General features: G+C 31.7%; 2 protein-coding genes and 1 long non-coding RNA gene across 7 annotated transcripts; 2 read left to right on the forward strand and 1 right to left on the reverse strand.

Annotated features, from left to right (window-relative positions):
• Nucleotides 1–1,667: 1,667 nt before the first annotated feature.
• On the reverse strand, nt 1,668–15,981 carry LOC132727378 (coiled-coil domain-containing protein 83-like). Of its 5 annotated transcripts, none has more exons than XM_060712822.1 (14): nt 15,883–15,981; nt 14,849–14,989; nt 14,567–14,651; nt 13,594–13,762; nt 12,816–12,983; nt 11,929–11,955; nt 10,718–10,809; nt 10,365–10,433; nt 9,867–9,988; nt 8,091–8,206; nt 7,506–7,592; nt 5,788–5,808; nt 3,755–3,816; nt 1,668–3,442 (listed from the first exon to the last, which is right to left on the reverse strand). In XM_060712822.1, the coding sequence occupies exons 2-14, from the start codon at nt 14,962–14,964 to the stop codon at nt 3,254–3,256; spliced, it is 1,323 nt and encodes a 440-aa protein (XP_060568805.1). In that variant the 5' UTR covers nt 14,965–14,989; nt 15,883–15,981; the 3' UTR covers nt 1,668–3,253. The 5 variants fall into 5 exon arrangements, with proteins under 5 accessions (XP_060568805.1, XP_060568804.1, XP_060568807.1 ...); XM_060712821.1 differs by lacking the exon at nt 15,883–15,981 and adding an exon at nt 15,628–15,769; XM_060712824.1 differs by lacking the exons at nt 11,929–11,955; nt 15,883–15,981 and adding an exon at nt 15,628–15,769.
• On the forward strand, nt 8,685–9,407 carry LOC132727377 (uncharacterized). Its single transcript, XR_009625338.1, has 2 exons — nt 8,685–8,808; nt 9,049–9,407. It is a non-coding gene; the product is annotated as an uncharacterized LOC132727377 (long non-coding RNA).
• On the forward strand, nt 15,745–24,044 carry LOC132727379 (uncharacterized). Its single transcript, XM_060712826.1, has 8 exons — nt 15,745–15,765; nt 17,511–18,362; nt 18,775–18,900; nt 19,266–19,453; nt 19,852–19,906; nt 20,312–20,503; nt 23,136–23,251; nt 23,606–24,044. The coding sequence occupies exons 2-8, from the start codon at nt 17,574–17,576 to the stop codon at nt 23,733–23,735; spliced, it is 1,596 nt and encodes a 531-aa protein (XP_060568809.1). The 5' UTR covers nt 15,745–15,765; nt 17,511–17,573; the 3' UTR covers nt 23,736–24,044.

Below are 24,044 nucleotides of genomic sequence, written 5' to 3' on the forward strand. Positions count from 1 at the left end.
CCACACAACCCAGCAACAAGAACCAGCGGCAAGGAGCCAAGGAGGACCCCTGGACAACAAGAACGTGTTTGTTAAACACAAATGCCCCAGACTCAGATTCTTGTCAGTAACAATATTTCAAAAAATGTTTAGGACTAGGTTTAGGACAGAAAAATGCCAAAATAATTGTTAACAGTTATATAACTTGGCAGAGTCAAAAGTGTAATAATCTATTATTAGCACTCAGGTGACCTTTACCCAACTGACCCCTAACTCCATCCAAAGGAAGTATACCATGTAAGTTGTCTTCCTACCAGATATGAAATACATTTGTTAATAAATGAAGGCTATATGGGCAAAAGTGTTAAAAAGAATCTATTTTTAGCACTGGTTACCTTGACCCACTGACCCCTACCTCAATCAGAAGGAAGAATACTATGCAAGTTATTTTCCTACTAAATGTGAAAGACATCTGTCCATAAATAAAGGTTATATAAGCAAAAAAAAAAAGTAAAAAATCTATTTTTGACATTCATGACCTTGACCTTGACACAAATGACCCCTAACTAAACCCAAAGGAAGAGGACCTCCCTTAGCAATTTGTATTAAACATTGATGACATCAACTAAAAATTAAAGGCTGTATTAAAAAAAATTTTTTTACACCAGTGACCTTAACCCGAGAGACCATTGAAGGTATCCACCTACCAAATATAAAAGTTATCATTAAATAAATGATGTAATTAGGAGATTTTCAAGATAAATCCAACTTGCTCCATACAAGGCCCTATTTTCAAAGTGGTAAAAAGGGAAATAACTGGGAAAAATGGATGGCACAGTTATATAACTTGGCAATATCATGTAGTAAGTGTGGTAATTATAGATATAAGATATATCCAACTTGCCGTTTTAGGTTAACCAATTATTCATTTTCTAAGTGCTCAAAAGGAGGAAATAACATCAATTTTCCTGTTACCTATAATTGTTCTCACAACAAATACTGTTATTGTGGGACTGGCATTGGACAACACAGATCTGGGAAAGAAAAATCATGATTTTGTTGCATAATCTAATAATTAACAGAAATGATTGGAATTAATTACATGTATAGGACACAATCTGAAAAAGATCAACAGCACCCCTAACTTGATGCAGTCCATGACATTATTTATGTAAAACAAGAAAAGACCTGGTTTATGGCCAGAACCAATGGAACAGAACTGAAATTACAGGTGACTTAGGATAAGCATTCTGGACAGTAAATGATTTTGACTTCCAATCATTCAAAAATCTGCATTTCCTTGTGAAATTGTAAGTTCCATAAATGTCAACTTTAGATGATAAATGACAAAGCATAACTTTGTCAAGGAAGGGCATAATGACAAAACTATACTAACAAGGCCTTACAGATGCCTAAGAGATTCTTAGAGTCAGGCACAAATTAAATCATGAAGGGACATCCTGGGTTTTAAAACATCATTTAAGCTGAAAGCCACAAGCAGTGTTGGCAACAAGTCTGACGAAATAAAAAAAATTATTACTCTTCAAATGATAAGCTGACATTTTTTGCTGCAAAAAAGTTATCATTTGAAAATCATTAAATGAAGCAACCAAAAGAATAAGATAGTCTATATACCAAATTTATCCCCTTTTTCTAAACAAAATTGAAAAATAAGAACAACAAAAAACTTCATTCAACAATCATTTAATTCATTACATTGTATCAACAAACATTATTTCAAGTCAAGTTATATCAAAATAAATACATATATAAGTGGTTATCTGTGCAAGAACTATTCTAGGACACAACATTTCATATTTTGTATAGTACGGTACTTGTCATACATCTAGTACTGTCAGTCATAAATACATGTACAATAAAATCTGTGCAATAATTAAGGTCTTTGAAAATACAACAATACAACCTGCTGTAAAAAACATTGCTTTAATTTTTTTATGCAAAAAAAGAATAGTAAAAACTTCTTGATTTAAGACATTTTTTTCTATTAATTTTATATTACAACATCAACATGCAAAATAAATACTTGATACAACATATATTCCGTTATAATCATAAATGCAATTTTGTAAACAGAAAACAATTAACATATTACCAATTTATGCAATCATTTCACATAAGAAAATTCTGTTTCTGTCGTTACCCACCAATTATTAAATCATGGATTCTGAACCAGCCGATTTACAATACATGTATTCATTCAAATGTTTTGAAAATTGTTCTTATTAATGTGATAAATTTAAACAAAATATGTAATAACAGAAAACACAACAATTAGAAAACAACAAAATAAAAACTAAAACAAAATATGAAGTTACAGAGAAATTTATGCGTTGAAAGAAAAGGTATATTTACTGGTATTTGTGTTATTTGGAATGAAATGAAAGGGCAGGAATGTTTTTATTTTTCTTATTACATTTAACTTCTAAATATCTTTTTCTTTCTATCACTTCCCACAAATTAAATAAAAAAGGAATAGAGGCACACTATAACCAGTATTCATTGTACACAGAATAACTTTCACATTTATACATATAGTATAAGAAATTGCTGATATTTCTGGATTATCAGACATAGAATAGGTTCATACAGATGGCATTAAAAATGGCAACTATAGATAAAATATAGAACAAAATAGTTTATAACAGCTGAATCTCAGTTTTAGATTAAAAAAGCTTCAACTAATATTTCATCTCATTATTTGGGGTCATGTAGCATCAACTAATATTTCATCAGTAATGTAGCATCAACTAATATTTCATCAGTAATGTAGCATCAACTAATATTTCATCAGTAATGTAGCATCAACTAATATTTCATCAGTAATGTAGCATCAACTAATATTTCATCAGTAATGTAGCATCAACTAATATTTCATCAGTAATGTAGCATCAACTAATATTTCATCAGTAATGTAGCATCAACTAATATTTCATCAGTAATGTAGCATCAACTAATATTAATTTTCATCTCAGTTTTTTTTTTGAATAACGTAGAATCAACTAATATTTTATCTCATTCTTTTTTAGTATTAAATGTAGCATCAACTAATATTTTATCTCAATTTTAAGTAATGTAGCATCAACATATATTTTATTAGTAAGCATCAACTTATGTCATATCTTAGTTATAGCATCAACTAATATTTTATCTCAATTTTTGGAGTAACGAGCATCAACTTATATTTTATCTCATTTTTTTAAAGTACATGAAATGTAGCATGAACATTATAGTGAGTACTATATTGTAACAAAGATCAGGTTGTAACACCATGTAGAGGTGAGACTAGGTCTTTCAACATCGGTTGTGTTACAGGCCAGTCATCTGGGTTACAGTCTTTAACTTTTAATTCTTCATCATCTAATTGTCGAGGTATATGTATAGGCATCTGTTGCCCTGTTACATTCAGTAACTTCAACTCCAGAGGTCCAAGTTGTAGATAATCCTGAAAGAAGATAATTATACAATATACACTGACATTAAAAATCATAAATACTAAAAATGTTAGTTCATTATGTAATTACCATAATTTATTTCATGTAAAGTGTTGTTCTTAAATATACTAGTAAACCTTTTAATCAGTATGAAAACTCAGTATGAAGTATAAAACTTAATTCAGTAACATGTAAACCAAAAGAATTATAACTACACATATATACCACCACATTCTGCTGTTTTGTCAGAGTAAGAAGGATGGACAAGGGGAAATCTATATGCCTCCCTACCCAAGTGGGGCAGAAAAATAAATGATACTCACTCCCCAGTTTTCTTCCTCATAATACATATTGTCTAATAAATCTGTGTCAACACTCTCTGTATCTGAAACAAATAATCAAAATATGTTACATCAAATTTTTTCTACTCTATATGGATAGATTTATCATATTTATTTTATATCTTTTTATCATCTGTTATATTACAAATTTTGTTTTTAAAATATTGGAAAAAAGAAAGAAGCCTAAATAACTGATTTAGACAAAAAAGAAACTTTAACATTGAAATCCATCAATTCTAGAGTATGGATCAGAAAAAAAAAGTTTTTATATTATTATGTAATATATTACAACAGTTGCTGAATAAACTTTGGAAATTTAAAGAATAAAGCTGTTAAAGTTGAGAAAATAAAACAATTTATTTCAAGTTCATTTCAATCAGCACAGGGTACATGGCACTGTTTAAGAAGATTTTAAATAAGAAAAGACCTTGTTAGGTAACAAATACAATAAATTACTTTCAATGGATGTACCGTATTAAATAAAATGCCACTATTTTGATATTTAGATAGTCTATTTCCTTTATCTTGAGAGTCGTTGGGAAATCTCAAGTATGAAACTGTTATAACTGTCCATAAATAATGAGGCAGATACAAATTCAAACTGAGACAACAATTTATTTACAGCATAATGCTTATGTACAATAATTCATTTGTTTCATTCTAGGTAGGGCTTTTTTTCCATGTTAGGTAAACTTTAGTGCAATATTTATACAGTCATGTACATGTTAGATTATGTTTAACTTGGTATTAAGTCATATTGATATTTAGAACATAGTGAGGTTATAAAACATCTGGTGCTGAAATATAAAGGGACAGTACATAACACAATGTTATAGAAAATTAAACGTAAAAAGTCCTGTGTAAATGCTGATATAAAGAATAAGCTATAAAAATTAAAGAAAAATAAAATAAAGGTGGTTAAGCCACACGGAAGTATTAAAAGCAAGTCAGAACAAATATCTCATATATCAAGCATTGAATAAAAATGGAAATCTTTTAATTTGGTGAAATTCAAAGAATGTTTGTGGCAACTTATTATGGTCAGATCTAGACTTATTTAGGCTTATCTGTCAACATTTAAATGCTAAATTCATAGAAAGACAGCTAAATAAAATATTTTCCCTTTTGTTCTAAATTAGTAATACTGATAATTAAGACCCATAAGAATCATTAGCATCATTTTTCAGGAAATGTTCATTTTTGACATATTATTGAAAAGTATGAATCATACAAATGTACATGTAATACCAAATGTGGACATGAATACATATACATGTATATACAAGTGCAATATTATTTTCCCCCAGTCTATTTCGCAAAAACCATAACCTTTCCTATATTGTAAACAAACCTTGCATTATTCTACAATAAGATATAGCTGGTATAACTAAATTTCAAGTATAATATAACATGACTGGCTATAGATCATAGTGTAGCATATAACATACAGTGACAACACCCTGTATTTACTACTCCGCTGCTACAGTTTACTCCCATGCTGACTCCAAAATCTGACTTTCATAGAGTTTCATAAAATCCCGCTTTCTTTGTTATTACATTGAAAAAAGATATTTTCATAACTAATTATCTAAAATACATGTATGAACAAATTGTTTCAAATTAGAAATAGATAAATCTTTTACACTCCCCCAATGTAAATTTAACTCCCTGTCTTATCCAATTCAACCAATATCATAAAAGCAGCTTATATCAGAGGGGAATGACTTAAATAACTTTAATAAAAGTACCAATTTATAGATATTTGTAATACTCCAGAAAAGTTCTAAATAAGAAAAAAAATACTTCATAGAGTTAAGAAAAGATAAAATGATGAAGACAGAAGGAAGGCAGAAATACATGTGAAATATTTAACATTCTTGATAATCATAACATAGTATAAATACTGCTACAAATAAAATTTGACAGAAATGAATTATATGCAAGAAAAGAAAAGAAAATCTGCTTCCACACAGGACATCTACAAGTTATATCAACATTTACTGTGAATTACTTACCATCATCTGATATAGATGTTTCTAAACATAAATCATTCATACTTTGTTTAATATATCATAAATTATAGATGTAGTAATTAAAGTAATTTCTTTATTTATATTTTGCCATAATGTACTATATATAACCTGTTATTGAGTAAAAATTGATTTTCTGAAAACAAAACACTGGCTGAGCAACATAAATAGGAACTGAGCATCATACTGATACAAAAATTTAACTACAAGCAGAACAATGTTTCTGTGTGATGTTAAAATGACCTGATCAGTGTAAAAATGGATCTGAGCACTTAAACATCATGTCCTAACCTGAACAAAGTCACACATATTATAGCAGTTCAGAAATCTACTGAACAAGTTTGCTTTTTGAAAAATAAATATTTTTAAAAAAAAAAAAAGCTGCTATGGCCTGAGTGGTGTAGCTATGACCTGAGCATCAATTCTATAGTCAGAAAACCATGGCTATGACTTAGCAATTCAAATATGACCTGGAAAAAAACTTTGATCTAAACAATGTAGATATTGCCAAAGCTATGACCTGAAACACAAAGCTTTAATCTGAGCATTGCAGCTATGACATAAGCAACAATGCTGCGACCTGACCAATTTACATTGTAGCTATGATGTATGCATTTCAGTTATGAACTGAATAATATACCTTATGACTGGAACAATAAAGCTATGATATGAGCATTAAGCTATATGATCTTAGAATAATAACTTATGAAACTCTGAATAAGACTATGGCCAAAGTATATGATCAAAGAGCAATTCAAATTTGACCCAACAAAGTCTTATGTAACTAGTGCAGCAGATTGACTATGAACTTGGAAATATAATTATGTACTGACAAAAACTGCCTTGAGTTATTTTATTACTATTTAAATAAAGTAGACATAGATATAACATATTTTTATCATTGGTTGTTACGTATAGTGAATAAAATTGATGGACAGTTTAATTATTTTGTGTATTCTTAATTTTTCATAACTGACTCCTATAAATTATTGTAAACACAGCCTATCTCTGCCATTGTAAGGGTTGGGGATATACACTTAATAAAAGCACTAATTAAATATACTCCTTATGTTATTTGAGAAAATAAGGATATCACTTAAGATCCTATTGCATAAATTAAAATTACAATCACTTCCTAGATAACTCAATAGGTTTTAACTTATATCATCATCATGTAAAGAGGTTTTTCTCAATATCTTAGAATATACTAGTTAATGTCCTGTTTACCTAGAATAACTTATATCCCTATCAAAAGAACTCATAACATATCCTTTTAAAAGTTGTATACTTGAGTACTGATCAAATATTTTGTGGGTTTTTATAATGATTATATAGATCAGTATTGAGAGTGCAGAGACCTAGTGGTTACGGTGTCTTCCTCTTCACCATGATAAAATTGGTTGAAATGATACATGGGTCATGGCCATGTTTAATATAGCACCAGTACTGGTTAGATCTAGGAAGCAACATAGAGAAAGGTTTAAACAAGTTTAATACATAAAATGATCCTTGCTTAATAACTAAAGAAATCAACATATTGTCTTAATGACATCAAATTAATTGTAGCTATATTAATTATAAAAATTATAAACTGAATGTGGCTCCTATAACTTTTTTAATTTGCTAGTGTATAAAATACAGCGGGACATGAAAGGGAGACAAGTCAGTTATACTCAAAAGAAATAAAGTAAGAGTTATCTTACCACTTTCTTCATCCTCTTGTATGGAGGCTTGCACTAAAGAGAACACCTTGTCCTGTACAGCACGATGTGTAGCACTCATTGGTCTCTCTATAAACAAAGGAAGAAAGTTTAATTTTATTGACATTAGAATGTTTACATGTGTTGCACAATGGATCAAGTTGGGATCTTATATCAAGAGAATGGGTTAGAGAGCAAGGTGTAAATTAAAATCTAATGGAAAAGGGGTAATCCGTCAAAAGCACTGAAAACAAAAGCAAAAAGGTAAAAACTGCAGACTTGGTTTGATAGAGTCTGTAAGTGAAAGGTGCAAAATCTCTCAAGCCCCTTAACATTGTGTAAGGCAATATTCAATCTTCAATAAGATAATGTATTGAAATCAATAATCCTGAAAGACCTGAAAAATATAACAACAAAATTAAAACATTAAAGATAGTTTATTGATAATCAATGTATCTAGTGATCTCCAACTCTGTCTGTCCCTGCAACTTAAATATATCTTTTGATCTTATGTTACCAGTAGATATATATATATAAATTTATCTATTTCTTTGAAAAAGTATGGCAATTAGACTTTATAGCTTATACCTGTTTTTGCCTGGTCACCGCTTGATTGTTCTATAGATAATTGTTTTAGGTCCATCTCCAATATACCATCTTCATCTAGATTCTCACCCTCGCTAAACTGTGTCAGGAAAAAGTTCCTGAATATATTGAAAAACAAGAATTTGTAACAGAGTTACCTGAACATCCCCTGCCTTAAAGTGTGCTATTTTAAAAGATTGAGGTACGGATCTGGAATTTCAGTGCAAAATATTGATCAATGCTAGATCTGCATATGCAACAATAAATTCATTAAAGAAATATATAATGAAATAACTCCTGTGTTTGTGTCAACAGAAATGCATTTGTATAGTTGTTATCACTATTTCAAAGCCACAAAATGTCATACATGTGAACCCTACCGATTTGGGCGGTAGACTACCGATTTTGGCCAACTAAGACCCCCCTACCGCTCGGGGTTTACAAACTACCGATATTTCATTTCAAAAGCAATAAAAATTTTACAACACAAGCGTTTCGGTAATCATGATCAGTGTAAACATTTATTGACTGGTTTACTGATATCGATTCGTTTTACCCATCCACAGTGTGTCTATTTCACTAAAAATGTAACACAGTCTAATTACCTTGACCTTGGTATCGGCAAATTTGTTTGTATATTGTCAGTTTTTCACAGCTTGACTTCGGGGTTTATAATTGCTGATAACAGTAATTAGGCACATGCGAGGGAGACTAAAATCTGGTAAGTACCGTTTATTGTTAAACAAATACACTGTCAATTAATGCCAATTATGTTATTTTGAATGAAAATTGTTAATTGTCATGGGGATTAACATGCATCCACGACAGTTGTCTACAAAATGTAATATTCTGTAAGGCTATGATTTACATCTAATTGGAAGGATCAATTTAAACTGTTTTAAATTATGAAATGATGAATAATATATAAGGTATGATAATTGATATTTTTTTTCTGTTTCAGGGATCAGAATATACCATGGAAGCAATGCATTGGGTATGGGTCTGACAACGCTAGTGTCATGGTTGGCCGTCACAACTCTGTCCTATCTCGTATTCGTGAGAAGCAACCTGATGTGTCTGATATGGGCTGTGTATGCCATTTAGTCAACACTTGTGTACAGTGAAGTCAAAAAACATGTATGACATATAAAGACAGTTCTAATTGTGTAAAGTGTGTAAGTGAAAGTTGAGTCAATTACATAAACATCAAAACACAAGTGCAGTGGAAAAAAAAACATGTATGTTTTATAAAGAAAGTTTTTTAATGATAAAATTGGGTTGTTAATTTGTTATCATGCAAAATAAAATGTTTTTAAAGAACTTGTAGTTAATGCTTTTAATTATTGTGTGTTAAGACCTTCCTGTACGCAAAAAGTCCGGTTTCCAAAAATCTCCCTCCCAACAGACTCAATCTACCTACTTTTAGGGTCAAATCTCCCTACTTGGCACCAGAAAAAGTTCACATGTATGCAATGTGACAAATACAAAACCAATACAGGGTTTGACCTGTGTTACAGATCTGGAACATTTTGTCCAAATTGAAAGATGGTCAACTTCATTTAATATATATAGCATAGTAAGGGTTAAAGTGGGCATAAAAAGAACAAATATCACTTAATTGTTAGATAAAATGAAATATCTGGTGTAAAAAAAATATAGTCATAAGTCTTCCTTATTAGAACAGCAAGTTTACTAGTAACTTTCAACAGTACATGTATATCAAAACACTTTCATACTAAATAAAAGTCTAAAAATAAACACACATAAACTAATATATACCTTGATATTTTCAAGTCTTCAATTTTACACTCAAACAAGTCTGCCATGATTTCTAGATTACCACGTTCAATATCCTCAACTTCCTTCATCAAGTCCTCTGTTTCCCTTCGGTGTATCTGGACCTTAACAAACACAGTGATATAAGTAACCAATGAACGAGCATCTGAATATGACTTTCTATCTTTATCCCTTTCTCTGTCATCAGAATAAGTAAACCCCAGAAAAAATGAGCCAATCAATGAGCAAGCTCTATTTTTATTCCCGACAGAGAGTATGGTAACTCGAGTGGCAGGTAATACCTACACTCCAGTTAACTTGCACTCCAGCGCTGTGCATGTATGTGTATATGATAATATGCAAACTACTGTATGAACTGTATGATACAATCATTACTAACAGTGTAGGTTCAACTTCTGATTACTTCTGATACTTTTATTTCTTCTAATTTCAGTTAAATTATCAGATATAAAAATTGTTAAATCAATTAAATATTTTTACCTCTCTTTTCAACCAATCATTGTCTAGTACTTCCTGTCTGCTGTGTTTGTCCATCTGATTAATAGCTTTCTGTAATGATTAATGAAAACAGACAATGTTTAACAGAGAGTTCAAAGATTTACCTGTTTATGTTGCCATGGAATTTATTTCTGTTAAAATAAACTCTTATGTAAAGAGCATTTCATTATTTTAAATGAACTAAATCTGGGGTATAGCAGAATATTTCATAGAAAATTATATAAAATCAATAACTTTAAAAGTAATCATGTTATATCAATTTAATTGAAAACTCTTTAATGAAATGAATAAGGTTTCAAGAATTTTCTTATAAATTAAGTGACTATCAAACTTACTTCTGAAGCCCTGTGTTTCTGTTGATCTACTTTATCATTTGTGTATTTCTCTATTTCATCCTTTGTTTTTGCCAGACTGCTGTCCAAATGGCCTGTAACATACAGTAATAAAACAGTAGCAACAATGACACATGTTAACTTGTAGTCAAATCTTAATGGCATACGCTATAGTTACATGTTGAGGTATTATATTCTAAGATCATGCAAAGTTTAAATAAATTCAGTTTTCATGCTACCTATATGTTTATTTGTTGCATACTATGACTTTATAAGAACTCCGCTACAATAATTGTTTAATTAATAAACTATATCAGTTTAATCAACTGATAATAAAATGAATATGAATGCAACATAATGCAAAGTTTTGAAATTGTAACAAGGTAATGAAAGAAATTTTAATTTGCATAGATAAACAAATAACTTGTTTAGAGATTTCAATTATAATGACACAATATTTAACTGTGCAGTCATACCATGTATACACATGTATTTTTTCAATCTTTGCATAAAAAATATAGAAAATGTGATTCTTTTCACCTTCCTTAATATTTCTAATGTAATTTTTTGAATAACTCAAATAACAAAAATTGTACATGAACAAGAATAATCAAATGATCAAAACATGATACACACATTAATACAATAACACTACAGGAGTTAACTGCACAAAAATGTTAAACTAATTCAGACATACATCCTATTAGTAACTATATCAGAGCTAGCAGCAATGGCCATATTTTACAATCTGCACAGTTTATCCAAACTCTATCCACATGTACCTTTGATACTTATTTTATTTTCAAATGTTCTGAGCTGGACAATGCAGAAATGTAAGATATAAAAAAAAACATGTTGATGTCTTTATAATATAGCACACCACAGTTTGTGAATATGTTTAAGTTCTCATTGGCTATACACTTCATGAACATGATTACCATTTAAAATCAAAATACAATAAGATAAAATGCTTTAAAGTAAATTAAAATATTTTAAGAGAAATATTTTCAACCATAATGATAACATTATGAAACATCATAATTGTTTTGCAACACAGCAAATAACTTTGGATAAAAAAAACTTCATATGGATAGTAACAAAACATTTCAATCCACAAACGTCCAAAAGTTCTTTAATGAATTCAAATTCAATTTAAATGAAATGTTCATGCATTAAGGTAAAAATCAACCATTTTCACCAATAAGAAACCTTACTGTGATAAATAGCTATTGCTCTTGGTTCTGAAACCAAGTAATTCATCAAGACTGTTAAGACAAATACTACATAAAGAACAGGCAAATGTAAAGAATTGTTATGGGATAGACAAAATTTTATTTAAAAGATGTAATACATTTGTATTTTTGGTATATTTTTTTCTAACAATTTTATTTTTAAGTGTTTTTTAAGTGTTTACAGCATAGTAATAAAAGGTATCTGTATAAATTGGCATATGTAATAGATATACAAATAATTTGTAATAAACCAGCTCAATCCTGAAGTGACATAGCAATATGGACAGAAACTGCATAAGCACATTCCAAAAACAAAGTGTATATAGATGGAAACACATAAAATGAAATACACAAACATAGTTTTGGTCATATAATAACATATCAAGAGACACATCAGTGTAATAACATATATGATAAATAATAAGACAATCTAATTCAGAAATGAATATGTTATAAAAGTTTGAACATCATTTATTCCAGCTAGCTTTGTAAAATCCAGTTCATGCAAACTCTACTTACAACTTTTCAGCTTGTTTCCTGGAACAAACCAGTACTAGAGTTGTAAGAGGGGGCATATTTGTGACCACTGTAGTGCTTAAACCCATGATCTGTGGGTTGAGAGGTAGACAGTTTAACCACTATACAATAGCTCCCCTTTGTATTATATTTCATTGTAATGGGAAATGAAAAGCAGAATAAGTTTGTAATATATTTCACTGTACTAGGAAATGAAAAGCAGAATACGATTATTGAATGATATTAATGACTATATCTATATTAAGGGGAAACTCCAAAACCTACAGGTAAGAAAATTAACTTTCCTCCTTGCAAAAGTAAGGGTTGGTTGGAAAACCAGAACCTGAACTCACCTTTCATCTCATTAAAACTTGTGTTCATATCATCAACCTCTTGTTCCAGTGTTCTGACGAGTGTAGCATGATCATGTTGACCACTATCTTTATATCTAGTCCAGTATTCTACCTGTTTACTTTGTTTAGCTATCTCACTCTCTGTCTCTGCAATCACTCTTTTCAATTCTGTAATCAATTTAATTATTATTTTAATAATCACAACAATCACTTTAAATATCTCTTTTGTTTTATGTTAAGTTTTAAGTTAAGTTTTATGTCAAGTTTTTAAGTCAAGTTTTTTAGGTGAGTTTTTAAGTCATCTCATCAACTAACAGTTAAAATGCAGACTTTTTATGTTAAATTGTGATGGAAATCATCAGACATTCTCCATGAATTATTTCAAAATAAGGCAGGAAAATGTGTAGAAACAGCCATTGTCATTTGCTGAATAGCTTTTTATTTTCTTCTGTAAAAATTGTACCTTAAAAATAATCTATGATAAAGTTTTGATTGTTTCATGCAAACAAACTCCATAATTTCAGTGTTTGAGTAAAAGATCAATTATAACATTGTTATTCTGTAGCAGGCTATCTGACATCATTATCCTTATGTCAGAACAAGTCATATATATAATATTGATATTGATAATTGCAAACAGAAATGAACAAATTTTGTTAAATTTTGCAACTGTGCATCATTTCAAACTTTACCAGGCAGGTATATAACTGTGATCCTAACACAATGTACAGAAAATTAAGTGCATACAAATCAGACTGTTATTTAATGTAAAATGTACCTTCAATTTGTTTTCCTCTTTGTCTTTCTTTATTCCATTTATCATGCATTGCTGATATAACATCATCTTTATGTTTCACCTCCTCACCGGCAAACATTTTCTCTGAATCCTTCGCTTGTTTTAGCAGGTGCTTTATTAACAACCCTTGTTCTTCTTTCAACTTGTCATTCTAGAGACATATAATGTACATTATACAACAAAACTAACAGAATACTTAATAACAATACCGTAATCTAAATCTCTGACCACAAACCAAAATACTATTGATAAAACTAAGTTTCAAAACCTGTTTGGCAAAAACTAATCTTGGACATTTTGTCTTGTCTGGCCACCTGATATCCTGTCCACTAAAATCTTGATTTTGACACAATTTACAATGCCTGGGATATTCTGTACAGTCAGACATCATGTATAAATGACGTACTGATATCAAGACTCATTTTAGATGGAACAAATTTCTAGAAAATATTCTTCTGTCTGTTTATTAAATTAATGTAACAGTAAAGAAATGCTGAGGGTGATATACATGTATGCTATAAAATGTGACAAGGTCATAGTTTATGTATGTACCAAAGTGTGTATTTTGAAAAAAGAAGTCATTAGAATGAGATTTAAAGGAACTTCACTATGGTCAAAAAATCTAACAATACAAAATTTGAATTTCTTATATACATATAAATCACCTGAAAACAGACAGATATACCAAAGATAATAAGAAGTTTACACAAAATAAAATATATAATTCATTTTTTTGTACAATGTAATGAATTCATAGTCTCATATTTTTAGTTCAGTTTGCACAATAAAAATGATTATCCTGGAAAAACAGAGTGAGGTGGGAATGATCTGAAATTTTGCACACAGTTATTGATCAAGACCTTTTTCAAATGTTACAGAAATCTTGAAAAAATATTTCAAGTCCTGTTATGCCAAAAAAAAAAGTAAATGGAGTCCCTTTAATAATAATACTTACCCTTTCTTGATGACGTTTATTTTTCTCCTCCCATCCTCTTGTCTCATACATCACATCCTCCAACTTCTTTTCAATTACATTTATCCTGAAAGACAATATAATTTACAATATACCATTGTAAAAATGTTGCCCCTCAAATCAGGCTGAACCAATGATGGCTATAAATTAATTCAATGTAAAACAGGTATCAAATTATTATTATTTATTATTATTATATTATTATTATATTATATTTAATATATTATCTTCTGAAAGGTGTAAAAGGGATTGATCTTAACTTACTGATATGCCAGGATGGCTTCTTTGGCTGTCATTTGAGGCTCCTTGGACTTCTTCCCCTTCTTCCCCTTCTTGCCTCCCTTCTTTCCTTTCTTCCCTCCTTTTTTCTTTGCTCCCATTTTGTTATTCTAATGTCTTGGCTGTCTAAAATAAAAAATACATAAATGAGTATTGTAATGGTAGGTGGATAATCTCAAATCTTTCTCATTTTAATATCAACGGTAACAAATTGAAGAAAAAGTATTTTTGATGTGTGAATTCATTAAGTAAAATATATCACTGTAATCTTGGACTATACTCTGTGTGAGTGTTTTCACATCAACATTACATAAAGCATAAAAGGCTGGCTACTTGGCCAAGATCATGGTACTTTGCTAAAATCCCATAAAATAATACACTATAGTCTAATGATACAGTAACCATACTAAGATAGTTGAACCATGATTAGCTAAGATATCATAATCTATGATCTTTCAAATAATCCCAGTATCCTATAAATTCTTTTTTTATTTAACTTTGAGACACTTTTTAACTTTTTGACTTGATACATTTTCTTACTCTCGCAAACGGTTTGAAAAAGGAAAGCAGATAGCGACTGGATAGAACACAACTGTGTTTCATATCCGAATTATATGACACTTTCCGTTTTTGTTATTTGTAACAATGCGTCGTGCAAATATTTTTTTTTAAATAAATTATACGTTAATAACATAACAAGATACTGACTTTTTGTGTAAATTATACATTATAACCAAATATTTATCGAGAAAACATGTATTTACCAGAAAAAGTTTCAATAAGTTTAGCAGGGGCACCTGTTGGACGCCATATTTGTTTATCTAGCAACAAAAATAGAAGTGAATATTTTTTATCATTTATCGTACAAAAACAGGTGATGTTTACGGCTTTTATGAACACATGTATGTAAACAATCAATATCAAATAACATAAATTGAAATAAAAAGTATATAATTCCTTTCAATAGTTCACATAAGTAGTAAAACACTATAATTATTTACATAAATATTATTCCTTACTTGAAATTTGAGTTGTCCCCCTTTTAAACTCTTTAGTTACCTCAGCAACATAAAAACAATATGGCTGCGCCCATGAATTTAGTAAACAAGGTAAATTTTTGAGTTTACTGCCTTTTTTACCTCATAATTAGTTCAAATTAATGGCCAAATTAACAAAAGTACAGTTGTTTCATTTGATTTTAACATTTTTGAATAACACAGTAAAAAGATGTTTCCTTGCCAGGCTTCTTTGTTCTCAAGAAATTGATGTCTCTTTGATAAGACCATTTCTGTGGTTTAGTACAGGTGTTTTGTTCTGAAACAGATGTGTGTGTAAGCTAGTAAAATAACAAGCTGTCTTTGAAGGACTTTATTGAATGTTGCAAAAAATCTTGAAAATTAAGAATGAACCTTGGACCTAACAAAAAATATGTTTGTTTCCTGTGACATGGTTTTAAAAAATAGGGTAGGTAGGTGTCATTCGGTATTTCATTCACCACTTCCGTTTTCATTCGGAACACATGACGATTATAATCCGAAAAGTTGCGTTTGTCTGTTATCGGAATACCTCACCTAATATGAAATTAGGCAAAGCCTATGAATGGGGAAGTCGTTAAAAAATTCCTTTCATTCTTTCCGTTTTAAAGGTGTCATCCGGTATTACATCCACCGCGTCCGTTTTCACTCGGAACACTGGACGATTATTATTTATCCGAAAAGTTGAGATTTGTTTCGTTATCGGAATACCCCACCTATTATCATTGAGTTACATTGTAAATGGCGGCGCCCGACTAGAACTGACACTGAAAATTTCATTGATAGGTATAGAATTCTATATATTTTTTAATTGTTTTTTATTTGATTTTCTTTTAAATATACACGTGTAGTCTATAGCCAGGCAAGCCAAAGCCCGGACCCGCTTGCGGGCCCGGTCTTTGACTTCCCCGTATTACCATTGAGTTACATTGAAAATGGGGACGTCCGACTAGAACTGACACTGACAATTTTATTGATAGGTATAATATGAAATTAGGCAAAGCCTATGAACAGGGAAGTCGTTAAAAATTCTTGTTTCCGTTTTAAAGGTGTCATTCGGTATTATATGTACCGGCTTCCATTTTCACTTGGAACACTCGACAATTATTATTAATCCGAAAAGTTGAGATTTGTTCCGTTATCGGAATACACCGCCTTTTATCATTGAGTTACATTGTAAATGGCGGTGCCTAACTAGAACTGACACTGAAAATTTCATTGATAGGTATAGAATTCTATATATTTTTTTAATAGTTTTTTTATTTGATTTTCTTTTAAATATACACATGTAGTCTATAGCCGGGTAAGCCGAAGCCCGGGCCCGCTTTGCGGACCCGGCCTTTGACTTCCCCGTATGAATATGCGGTACAAAGTTTATTATGTTTTCCCCTCAAATAGTTTAGGGTCAGTGGCAGAAAATAAGGTAGGTAGGGACACCGGAGACAAACAATTTTTTTTAGGCTTCATCCAAGTACAAATCACACAGAACTAGGTGATCAGTTGATAAGAAAGCAAGCATTGCTGATTCATAAAAACAGGACCTTTGACACATTTTTGCTAATTCTGTGGACTTAATTATGGACAAAAATGGTTACTATTTTATTTTTTTGCAGATGCACATAAAGCAATAATGATGTGATAAAGTGATAGATCTTGAGTATTGTTGGACTCTTAAGATGACAGCCTACAAGTTTACATCACACAGGCAGCTGAGAGATGCTATCAACAGTGTAGAGAAAGTTCAAAAACAAAATATAGATGAGTATTCTTGGGGTCATCTCAATGAAAAGAATTTATTTCGACCTCCCATGCACCTAACACAGGGTGGTGGGAGAATATGGAAATCTTCAAAGAAAAAGAAATCAGTGGTGAAAGATTCAGACTTAGTTCCAGGGTTACCAACGCCAAGGCAAAAGCAAAACAAAGAAAAGGGAAAAGAAATGAAAGATGTTCTGTATGAATTTAGTCTTGGAACTATGGCCAGTGTTCCTATGCCATCGCCAAATAGAATAGAAACACCTAGACGTGAAAAGATAAACAGTTTCCGAAAAGAAACCACTGATGTAAGCAGAGCTTCAGAAGATAGCCAGAAGTTAAGAATTGATTCTGGAAAGTCTATCTACTCTCAACTGGATGATGGTATTCTAGTTGAGGAGCTAGGAAATCAGGAACTTATGGTCAAATCACCTCGTGTCCAACAAAGCTATTTTCCTCCTGCAAGGTCAAGGCCATTTGATTCTGATTATGACATTATGGCAGATCTAACACAAACATTAGATGCTGAAGGTTATCTTGTACAGAAACATTCTTTTTTACCATCATTTACAAGTGGTGTAACAAAATCAGACCAGTTTAATAAACTAAGACAATTTGAGGATACAGTATTAAGGAAACAGGACTGTAGAGAAAGGAAAGTATTGTCAGGGGTTAAGGCAGTGGAGCACCTAGAAAAGAGACTTGAAGAGGTAACAATATTGTAAATATTACCTTGCAAATAGAACCTTTGGTGTAATTTTCTATGTATTGAAATAATAAATATTTTATTTTGCTGTGGTTTTACATCACACCAACTATCCAAGGACATGACACCAGCTTTACTGGTGGAGGGTGAAGGACTTCAGGTGCCCTTTTTTTTTCTCAAGCACAGGTTGTAACCTAAGTAGAACCACCAACCTTCCTTAAGCTAGCTCTATAGCTTCTTTGTATTAAAGAATCCAAAGTCCCCAACAGTATTTGCACACATAGATGTGAGGGGCAAATGACTTGAAGTCAGCAGCCTTAATGTTTTGACCATGGAGGCAACAATTAACTGAATATATATATTTTATTTACATTTTATGTTCATGTTTTAATGCATGATTTTTCTAATATGTTTAGGACCTGGAAGTGATGAATCTTGGAGGTATAGGACCAAACTTTCACAAGTTACAGGTGTTCAGTAATAACTTTGAAGACCTTATTGATGAAACACCAACATTTGGCTATATGTTAAAATGCATAAAGGTGATAAATCTTTTTTTTAAATGATAATGTATAAAATGATGTCATGTACATCAATTTAAGATAAGGATATACTTTGAATACTTCACATAGTAGCCTCTTCTATTACTACTGCAAATTAAAATATTTTCAGCAGCTTTTAATTTAAGAAATAACTTTTTTCATTGGACTTAACTTGTAATTATTTGTTTCACTACTTCATGAATAACAAATATTTTGAAGCTGATTGTCATACTGAATTTGCATCTATTTTTATTTTTATATTAGAAAAAGTTATTGACTTGCAGATCTATAAATTATTCATGCTATTATTTTAATTTGGACTGTTATGTTTGTTATTATGTAAACATTGATGTTTTTGTTGACAGTCGGAGTATGATAACTACATCACCAAGTTATTAGACAGTCAGACACCTCAACATAGCCGTCTGTTACGTGATCAGGTACAACAGATGTCTGCCCGCGGAACCTCAAGACCACAGGAACTCGGGGAGGCGAAGAAAAAAGTGGAAAATTTTGAAGAAGAGGCTAAAGAGCTCTTGGAAAAAAATCAAAAGTAAGTGCATGTGTACTGAAGGAATTTTAACAGTATATTATCTACATTGATTTCTCATATACATGTTATGTAACTTTATAAGTTAATTTAACGAGCTAAGGTTTTAAATGTAGGTCTTCAGAGATAAACAGGATTTGCTTGTAAGAATAATTATTAAATCATGTTCAAATTGATTTTTAACTTTAAGTATAGATGCTCTATGACTGAAGTACATATTATAGACTCTATATAGTTTACCCTTATATTGAAATACTTTTCAAACTTGATTTTGTAATTTCAGAATTGTTATGGAGGTCTTAACATAGATTATATTTGTTACAAAAGTGTATAAAGTGATTGGCTTTTAAACACTTTATTCTTACCTTAGTTGGTTTAATATTTACCATTTTTATCTCCAGATTAAGGCAGCAAGTAAAAGAGGAGGAAGAATGGTTGGCCAATGTTCAGAACCAGGTATGTTTTATACACATAAGTCATATATATTCACATAAAAATATCTAAATAAGCCTTTGCACATAATTATCCCAATAACAATGATAATTTATTGTTGTAAGAATGATGATGACGAAACAACAGGTGTAGTATATACAGGGGGTCTTTGACAAGAAATTAATTGACATCACAACTTCTTACCATCAAAACTGAAACCATACAATAATCTTTATGGGTTTTTTTTTGCACACATATACCTATTTTTCAAACTTTCAACCTGTTTAAAGAGATAGAGATGGTGTTTGAATAAAATTATATGGTATGTTTGTACAGTTTCATTTTAACTTTCATGCTAGAATATAACTATCTAGTTTGTACCAAAACTTGGTGTTTGAATTAGTATAACTGTATTATATTATAACAGAGCCACCATCACTACCAGTGGTCAGTATGTTTGTGGATGATTCTCCAGTAGAACTGGCTGAGGAGCTCGAGCATGGTAAAGCTCTGATTCTAGAAAAACTAGACGCCCTGAATGACCTTCGTAGAAAGCTGAGAAAGGAATATGTTCCACTGACGGTGTGCACTCATCTAGAACAGTGTATTAAAGAGACAGAGGTAGGCTTCTTTGTCCTTGTTATAAAACAGTTTAATTTTCTTTTTAATAAGTTTACAACCAATGCCAACCAAGCACTCTAATTTTTTTTCATCAAAAAATGGAATGATGATCATATTTTTACATAAAGGAAAGGCAACATACACATATCTATTCCACAAAGTTGTTGAATAGATAGTTATGAATTAATTGATTCCAGAGTGATTTTAACATACACATAAAAACTAGCAAAGTTTAAGTTAAAATGTAAGACATTAATTAGTATGTTTTGTGTTGCTTCAGAAGTTTGCATATCTTTGTTCATCTAATGTATGGATTTATTTGCTTGTTCAATTATATTCATAAACTTTTCCTGAAGTGTAATAATTTATACAAGTAACTGTTGAACTTAAAATTCATCTGATGAAAAAGAAAATGAGCAATTAGGATGACATTGAAGTTCATAGTCTCACAAGAATCAATTTTATACTTGGTTGACAAAAGTATATGAAAACATCAGTTAGCAATTTGCAATTTAATTATAAAGACTTAATTGTCTTTATACCCCCGCACAACAAAGTTGTAAGGGGGGTATACTGGAATCAGCTTGTCCGTCCGTCCGGCTGTCCGTCCGGCCGTCCGTCCGTCGGTTTTTTCTTGTCCGCCCAATAACTTAAGATTCCTTTGACCCTTAGTCTTCATATTTGGCATGGAGGTTAGTCATGATTAGTAGATGACCCCTATTGATTTTGAGGTCACTAGGTCAAAGGTCAAGGTCACAGGGGCCTTGACTTCAAAAAGCTTGTCCGCCCAATAACTTAAGATTCCTTTGACCCTTAGTCTTCATATTTGGCATGGAGGTTAGTCATGATTAGTAGATGACCCCTATTGATTTTGAGGTCACTAGGTCAAAGGTCAAGGTCACAGGGCCTTGACTTCAAAAGGCTTGTCCGCCCAATAACTTAAGATTCCTTTGACCCTTAGTCTTCATATTGGCAAGGGGTTAGTCATGATTAGTAGATGACCCCTATTGATTTTGAGGTCACTAGGTCAAAGGTCAAGGTCACAGTGGCCTTGACTTCAAAAGGCTTGTCCGCCCAATAACTTAAGATTCCTTTGACCCTTAGTCTTCATATTTGGCATGGAGGTTAGTCATGATTAGTAGATGACCCCTATTGATTTTGAGGTCACTAGGTCAAAGGTCAAGGTCACAGGGGCCTTGACTTCAAAAAGCTTGTCCGTCCAATAACTTAAGATTCCTTTGACCCTTAGTCTTCATATTTGGCATGGAGGTTTAGTCATGATTAGTAGATGACCCCTATTGATTTTGAAGTTACTAGGTCAAAGGTCAAGGTCACAGGGGCCTTGACTTCAAAAAGCTTGTCCGCCCAATAACTTAAGATTCCTTTGACCCTTAGTCTTCATATTTGGCATGGAGGTTTGTCATGATTAGTAGATGACCCCTATTGATTTTTAGGTCAAAGGTCAAGGTCACAGGGGCCTTGACTTCAAAAAGCTTGTCCGCCCAATAACTTAAGATTCCTTTGACCCTTAGTCTTCATATTTGGCATGGAGGTTAGTCATGATTAGTAGATGACCCCTATTTATTTTGAGGTCATCAGGTCAAAGGTCAAGGTCACAGGGGCCTTGACTTCAAAAAGCTTGTCCGCCCAATAACTTAAGATTCCTTTGACCTTAGTCTTCATATTTGGCATGGAGGTTAGTCATGATTAGTAGATGACCCCTATTGATTTTGAGGTCACCAGGTCAAAGGTCAAGGTCACAGGGGCCTTGACTTCAAAAAGCTTGTCCGCCCAATAACTTAAGATTCCTTTGACCCTTAGTCTTCATATTTGGCATGGAGGTTAGTCATGATTAGTAGATGACCCCTATTGATTTTGAGGTCACCAGGTCAAAGGTCAAGGTCACAGGGGCCTTGACTTCAAAAAGCTTGTCCGCCCAGTAACTTAAGATTCCTTTGACCTACAGTCTTCATATTTGGCATGGAGGTTAGTCATGATTAGTGGATGACCCCTATTGATTTTGAGGTCACCAGGTCAAAGGTCAAGGTCACAGGGGCCTTGACTTCAAAAAGCTTGTCCGCCCAGTAACTTAAGATTCCTTTGACCTACAGTCGTCATATTTGGCATGGAGGTTAGTCATGATTAGTAGATGACCCCTTTTGATTTTGAGGTCACTGGATCAAAGGTCAAGGTCATAGGGACTTTGACTTCAAAAGTTTGTCCACGCATTAACTTAAGATTCCTTTGACCCACAGTCTTCATATTTGGTATGGATGTTAATCATGACTATGAGGTGACCCCTATTGATTTTGAGGTCACTGGGTCAAAGGTCAAGGTCACAGGGACCTTGACAAAAAAAAAAGCTTTTCTTCTCAATTGCTAAAGAATGTCCTGTCCGCAATGTATTGATTTTGACATTTTCACATTTGAAGCATGTAGAATACATAACTTAGCAATGCACTGGCTTAGTAACCTCAGATTTGGCAGGGAGGTTGTCCTTGAGCTCTAAATGGCTACTGTTGATTCTGACAAAGTGGTATGCGGGGGTATTCACGCCATGATAGTGGCAGTTCTAGTTAAAATCAGGACTAATTGATGACAAAAATTAAACATTTATTTATTTTGTGGACAGATTGAGGTACAGAAGTTGTTGAAACAGAATGAATATTTTGAGCGTAGTAACAATGAGATGGAGACAGAACTAAAAGATTCAATACAAGATGCTGATACTAGTGAAAGAGATGCTAGGTAACTATAACACTTGTTTATGAAACCTTTAACCTGCTGGGACCATAAGTGATTACAAAAGCCTTTGCCACCAGTATTGACTGGACCAGCCTGCAGATGCAGACAGTCTGACCAAGTTTTCTATTGTTGGTAGCTCAATTTTTTTTTTTAATGAATTAAGTTCAAATGGACTGTTCCAGATTCAAAGCAGATATTAACTCATGACTGGCACTGATGTATGTTATGTATAAATAAATACCAGTAAAGTCAAGCGTTTATGAGAGAATGTTTGTCTTAAATTACCTTGTATGATTAATATTTGCATTGTTGTTGCTAAATACATAAAAATTTAAAGTTTTGTCATTTTTGTTACAGACGTATATGGAAGAAGGTGAACTCTCTACGAGGATTGCCTCGTGTCAACTTGACAAGAGAAGAAGGAGCGGTGGAGGATAGTGATGACGAAGAGGATGATGAGACAAAGTGGAACTGGTACATCTCATAATCTTCACCATTCTTGTTAGTACATCAACTTAATGTGAACATTTTACTGTCAGTATATTAGTAAATCATGCAAACTGGTTCATATTGTGAACTCAAATATTACTGCTGTTGGCATAAAATATGTTATAGTATGGAAGTGTTATGATATATAAATAATGATCAGTGACATTATCTTGTTAAACTCTTGTTCTAATTATTGTGCTTAAAATTATCTACTGCTGAACTCTATCTGTGATAATGTATGGATTTTATATAGACTTTTTGTTGCTAGTATAGTTCCAAATACTTTCAGGTATTTTCAGTTGTTTTA

This window comes from Ruditapes philippinarum, unplaced genomic scaffold (assembly GCF_026571515.1).
Source record: "Ruditapes philippinarum isolate M1 unplaced genomic scaffold, ASM2657151v2 ctg2605_1_1_1_1, whole genome shotgun sequence".
NCBI classification, from domain to species: Eukaryota; Metazoa; Mollusca; class Bivalvia; order Venerida; family Veneridae; genus Ruditapes; species Ruditapes philippinarum.

Excerpts from the sequence above, each read along its gene's own strand:
- LOC132727378 (XM_060712822.1), bottom strand. The coding sequence starts at position 14,964 with ATGGGAGCAAAGAAAAAAGGAGGGAAGAAAGGAAAGAAGGGAGGCAAG. Across the intron at positions 10,434-10,717 it reads AGAAACACAGGGCTTCAGAA|AAAGCTATTAATCAGATGGA; the intron begins GTAAGTTTGATA and ends TAATCATTACAG. Across the intron at positions 3,443-3,754 it reads ATGAGGAAGAAAACTGGGGA|GATTATCTACAACTTGGACC; the intron begins GTGAGTATCATT and ends ATCTTCTTTCAG.
- LOC132727379 (XM_060712826.1), top strand. The coding sequence starts at position 17,574 with ATGACAGCCTACAAGTTTACATCACACAGGCAGCTGAGAGATGCTATC. Across the intron at positions 18,363-18,774 it reads TAGAAAAGAGACTTGAAGAG|GACCTGGAAGTGATGAATCT; the intron begins GTAACAATATTG and ends TAATATGTTTAG. Across the intron at positions 18,901-19,265 it reads ATATGTTAAAATGCATAAAG|TCGGAGTATGATAACTACAT; the intron begins GTGATAAATCTT and ends TTTTGTTGACAG.